General features: G+C 37.4%; 1 protein-coding gene across 1 annotated transcript; it reads right to left on the reverse strand.

Annotated features, from left to right (window-relative positions):
* Positions 1 to 1,569: 1,569 nt before the first annotated feature.
* Positions 1,570 to 3,574, reverse strand: LOC110031953 (flavonoid 3'-monooxygenase-like). The gene is given in 4 exon segments (XM_020735406.1): positions 1,570 to 2,211; positions 2,324 to 2,503; positions 2,875 to 3,216; positions 3,218 to 3,574. Coding segments are annotated over 4 exon segments (1,521 nt in total).
* Between the last annotated feature and the right edge of the window lie 2,146 nt (positions 3,575 to 5,720).

Below are 5,720 nucleotides of genomic sequence, written 5' to 3' on the forward strand. Positions count from 1 at the left end.
AACGGATGAGGGAGCGTGACAGAGCAGCGACAACATTGGAGGTGGAGGAAGCAACAAAGGACGATGATGATGAGAATGGGGAGATAGGAGGAAGATTAAGAGGTATTTTTGTTTTTTTATGTTTATGTTATACATTTTCAATATATATTTTTTCTATGAACAGTGATACATATATTTTTAGAGTTTTATTTATTACATTTTTTTTATTGGATAATTTATTGTTGGACTGTTTTTCTATTCCGTTAAATGCTTAGAATTGTATATTAAAAATTATGATATTATGTGACGTAATTAGGGCTGTCAATTTGGCTCGTTGTTCGTGAACATCTCATGTTCGGCTCGTTAAGCAGCTCGTGTTCGGCTTGTTAGGCTTAACGAACGAGCCGAACACGAACAAATTTTTAAGCTCGAAATGTAAACAACAGTTTGTTCGCTCGTGTTCTGCTCGAAATGACTCAAAAAAAAATTATATAATATTTTATATAACAGTATATTACATATATTATTTATATAATAATATATTATATATATTTATGTTTAAGTTTAATTCAGTTATGTTCCTTCTTTTTCATACATTTGGTCCAGGTTCGAATCCAACACTTTATATCTATTTTTTTCAATTTAATTTTAACGAGTCAATTTCGAGCCGAACAAGAGCTGAACACGAACACACTGTTCACGAGCCGATTTAGAACACAAACAGTTTCGAACGAGCCGAACATGAGTCAAGCCCAAGCTCGCTCAAGCTCGGCTTGTTTACAACCCTAGATGAGAACACTACCAATGCAAATACGAAAGGGAAAATCTCCTTTTTTTTTTTTTCTACAGGTTTTCAACAACTTTTTACATATTTGTAAGCAAAAGCGTCGAATAACCGATGGACTTCTTTCTCTTTTTTTGAAATATTTATTGACACGTAACCGACGGCTTGAGTGCATAATAGAAAAACAACAGACGCGGCATTTTTTTGACAGTTAATCCGTCAGTCATAAAAACTGAAGCATAAGCGACACATTACTAATGGTTTGCCTACGTCAAAAAACCGACAGGTGAGTCATTTTCAACATGTAAACAGTTGTTATAACCGTCGAGTAACGTTCGGTTCTATGAACCAATGGAAATTGACGACTTGAATTTTCTAAAAGAAAATACGAGAATTGGAAATTGACGACTTGGATTTTCTAAAAGAAAATACGAGATTAATTTATCGGTTGCGTCTGTAATTTTTTGTTGTTGGAATATTAGTCGTTTTTGAAATTACCGACAGGAGTCTTACAAGAGTTTTACCTACAAGCTTAAAACTGCAGATAAATTGTTAGAAACATCAAAAACAACGATTTTTCTCATTATAACTGACGAAATTTGGCCGTCATAAAAGATCATTATTTTTATAGTGTAACATAAATAAAAATTGAACATTCAAACTAAATTGCAACACGTTCAATTAATTTATATAGACCTTAAAAAAAATGGAAGACAAATAAATCAACATTACACAATTTTATTTGATAGGTCATTCTTTAGGCGAAATTATTTCATGCAAAATTAAGATTACATGGAATAAAAAAATTAAAGATAAGTATTAGGTGCGAGTCTTGGCATTGCTTTAGCCATAAGTGGCTTTGCCTTGGGCATAGTCCCCCCAAATCTCTCCTCCATGTCCAACATTTGAGCCATATTACCTTCTGGCAATGTCCAATCAAAAGAATGTAACAAAATGGCTGTTGTGAGATGAACCATTCGAAGTCCAAGATTTATCCCGGCACACATTCTTCGCCCAATGCCGAAGGGTATCAACTCGAAGTCGTTTCCCTTGACGTCAACATTTGCATGCAGCGAACTCGAGCCAAATCGATCAGGTTTGAATTCGCAGGGTTCATCTGGCCAAGCGGCGGGATCACGACCAATAGCCCAAAGATTAATAAGTACGGTAATGCCTTTGGGAATGAGATAGCCATCGATCTCAAAATCTTCAATCGTCATGCGGGGGAGAGCAAGAGGGAGCGCGGGATGCAGCCGCAAGGTTTCCTTGACAATGGAATGGAGGAAAGGAAATTTTGATAGATCCGACTCAGATATAAATCGATTGCGCCCGACGACGGAGTCTAGCTCTTGTTGGGCTCGAGCAAGGATCTTTGGTTGACGAATGAGCTCCGCTAATATCCATTCTACTGTAATCGATGTAGTTTCAGTTCCCGCAATGAACATATCCTACAAAAACCCAAAATAAAAAAATAAATAACACTAAGGAACTAAAAATGATATAATTGTAAAAAAATTTTAAGAAAACAAATTAAAAAAAAATAATTAAGAGAAAGAGAACCTGGAGCAATGCTTTGATGTTGATATCGTCGAGCTCCTCATTTGCACTATCGTGCATCTCAATAAGCACACTTAGAAAATCTTTAGTGTGATTGAAGCCTTTCGAACGGTGATCATCAATTATTTTTTCTAAGAACTCCCCAAATCTTTCACGAGTTTTCTTCATCTTTCTGTTCAAACCCTGAAACCCATACATAAGAAATGAGGGTACTAATTTCTCAATTCTTAACTATAAACTTTACCAAGAATTGGTGTTTATATTACAGTGGCACAGAGAGAAATTATTGCATACGGAAATCGGATGCATCTCTGCATGCGGTGTTCAATTATGACCGTAGATCACGGTGATCTACGGTCAGGATATATTTGAATTTAAAAAAAAAAATTAGGTGGGGCCCACTGAAATACATCCTGACCCTAGATCTGGATCGGGCAGTCCGTATGGAATAATTTTTAGTAGGACAGGTGGTCTTAAATGTAAATAACAGATTATTTCAGTCTGTGCGTGCAAACAATTAGAAGTTTGATTGTAGTGAGGAGTGGAAGGCATGCCTGAAGGTCAAGCCAGTCGATCCCAGGCACAAAATCGCCGATATTGAATTCTCCGGCCAGCCTCGATATCTCTGCGGCCATTTCCTTGAACTTGGCCGCCTCCTCGCCTCCGACGATCACCCGCCGTCCAACTAACTCACGTGCCAGAGCATTTGTTGCACACGTGTTGACCACCGCTCCCACATCAATCACCGCATCCCTCCCTGAAGCCACGTCGCGAACGAGCGTCGCCAATTCGTCTTCTCGCACGTGCTGGAAGCTATCCAGGACCTTAGTTGAGAATAGATGCGTGGCGCAGATCTTCCTGAGCATCCGCCACCGCGGCCCGTAGGGCGCCATTATGATGTCCTGCGAGGTCCTGGAAGTTGTAGGTAATGTGTCTGCCCATCGAATTCGGGGGGCGGCTGCTGAGTTTGGTGTCGTTGCTGCGAAAGCACTTGGCGGCCGCGGAGGCGGAGGATATGACGATGACATCGACAGTGCCTAAGCGGAGACGAAGGAGGCCGGCAGAACCATGAGAATTTGATAGGTGCTGAAGAGCTTGGTGTACCTTGGTGCCCAGTTGGAGGAGGTTGCCGACCAAAGGCCAGCCTTTTGGCCCTGGAGGAAGCGGAGGGCGGCGGCGATCGGCATGGGTGGGAAAGAGAGATGAGAGGGGGGGTACGGAGAAGAAGAGAATGGAAAGGATGATGACAATCATTTTTTTTTTCTTTTTGTGCTGATTTTATTATTTCTAATATGGTGTATAAATAAGCTAGCTTTGTCTTCTTGTGCAAGCCGTCCGGCGCTCCAAGCCAAATTTTTTTTTTTTGGAATCAAATAAAATTTTTTTTGATTGTTACGTGCTAGAAAATTCGTAGCAGTAGAGTGACAGATTATCGTCTAAGCATGATACACATTCAGAAAAGAGAAAGTAACTTATAATGAAACCATAAGTTTTTACATGGAAACCCGAAAATTAAAAAAATTATGGGATTTGACCCAGTTGAAGAGTTTCTCTATAAAAAGATGATTAGAATTACAACTATTTATCCCACATACAAGAATTGGTTACTAGCTTTCCCAAGTTACAAACGTCGACTGGCGGAGAATAATAGTGATTGACGACGTTCGGTCGGTGGTGGTCGACGGTGATTGACGGTAATCCACAAAGGTAGACGGTGGTCGATAGCGGCAAGAGTGGTGTTAGACTTCAGTTTCTTCTCAAAGTTTCAATTTCTTTCTCAAGCCTCAAGCTTCCCCCCCCCCCCCCCCCCGAAACACCTTGATTATGTATAGAGCTCTGGATGCAATCAATGTAATAAAATGAACCATTTGATCTGATAGGTTTGAAGACTTCCCTCAATCAGACGTCGTTTGATGGACATTTGAATGCCTTAAAAATGTCAAAATTGAGCTATTTGTGGGCTTGTTGGATTCATCTTGTCGAGACAATCGATTCGATCATAAGCTCACTTGATTAGATATCCACTTGACTTTCTACATAAACCTAAAAAGCTTCCAAAAGTGGTTTAAGCTTGGATTGGATCGATTTTGATATCCTTGAGTCTGTCTCGTTTCTGGTCAGTTTGATTGTAAGTTTGTTGAAATCAAAGTTCTGTATGACTCTTAAATGAATTTTGAACTTTTCTTGCTCTAAAGATTATCTTGAGATCAATATGATGCCCCAATATTCATGTTGGATGATAGAAATTTGTTGATGGTCTATCACCGATAAAACAAGATATTATATTTAATAATAATCATTGATTTAAAAAATATTTAAAAAAATAAATAAAACAAGATATTATATATATGTATCAATCTTTTGTTCTCCTCGTCTCGTGTAGATAACATTATTAAGAAGTTTAACCATTTAAAACGATTTTGAATGTAAATATTTATCCTTTTTTAAATAATAATTATTTTTAAAAATAATTCTGAAATTAATAAAAATAACCTTTATAACAATCTTATTTTATTTTAAACTATATTCAACTACATAATAAATAAATAATTTTATCTTATTTCAACCCTGATACACCTAAAATATATAGTCTTTACGTACACATTTTTATACCTATTTTTGAGATATTACCCTTTAATGAAAGATATTTGTGTGTTTTTCTTTCATGTACAATCAATTGGATGAAAAATGATAAAATGAGTGAAAAAGTATCAAATTTGAAGCAAAAATAAAGAAGATACGAAAATGAACTGAGGCGCCTAAGCGCCCAAGACTGGCGCTTATGCGTCAATTAAACAGAGAAAGCCGAGCCTAAGCGCTAGGCACCCTCTGCTTAAGCATCATAAGTAGTTATTTTATGATTCATTAAATTTGAAGGAATTTTTGAATAGGTGTTTGAAGCAACCCTTGGTTAAAACATGAGAAATAGTTAATACAACAACAACAAAGCCTTAATCCCACTACGTGGGGTCGGCTACATGAATCCTTTTTCTCCATTGCGTCCTATTTAGTGTCATATTTTCATTTAGTTCTAGTAAATTAAGATCATTTTTAATACAATAAACCCAAGTCTTCCTAGGTCTACCTCTGTCTTTCTTAACACTAGTCGAATTTAAAACATCTACTCTCCTAATCGGATCATCTAATGGTCGACGTTTAATATGACCAAACAATCTAAGACGACTTTATCTAATTTTGTCTGTCACAGGAGCTACACCAACCCTATCACGAATATATTCATTCCGCATTTTGTCTCTAAGTGTAAAGCCACTCATCCACCTAATCATTCTCATCTCGGCAACACTTAACTTATTATTATGCTTCTCTTTAAAGGCTAACATTCAACGCCATAGAGCATTGCATGTCTCACTACCGTTTTATAAAATTTTCCTTTCAGTCT

This window comes from Phalaenopsis equestris, unplaced genomic scaffold (assembly GCF_001263595.1).
Source record: "Phalaenopsis equestris unplaced genomic scaffold, ASM126359v1 Scaffold000873, whole genome shotgun sequence".
Lineage (NCBI taxonomy): Eukaryota > Viridiplantae > Streptophyta > Magnoliopsida > Asparagales > Orchidaceae > Phalaenopsis > Phalaenopsis equestris.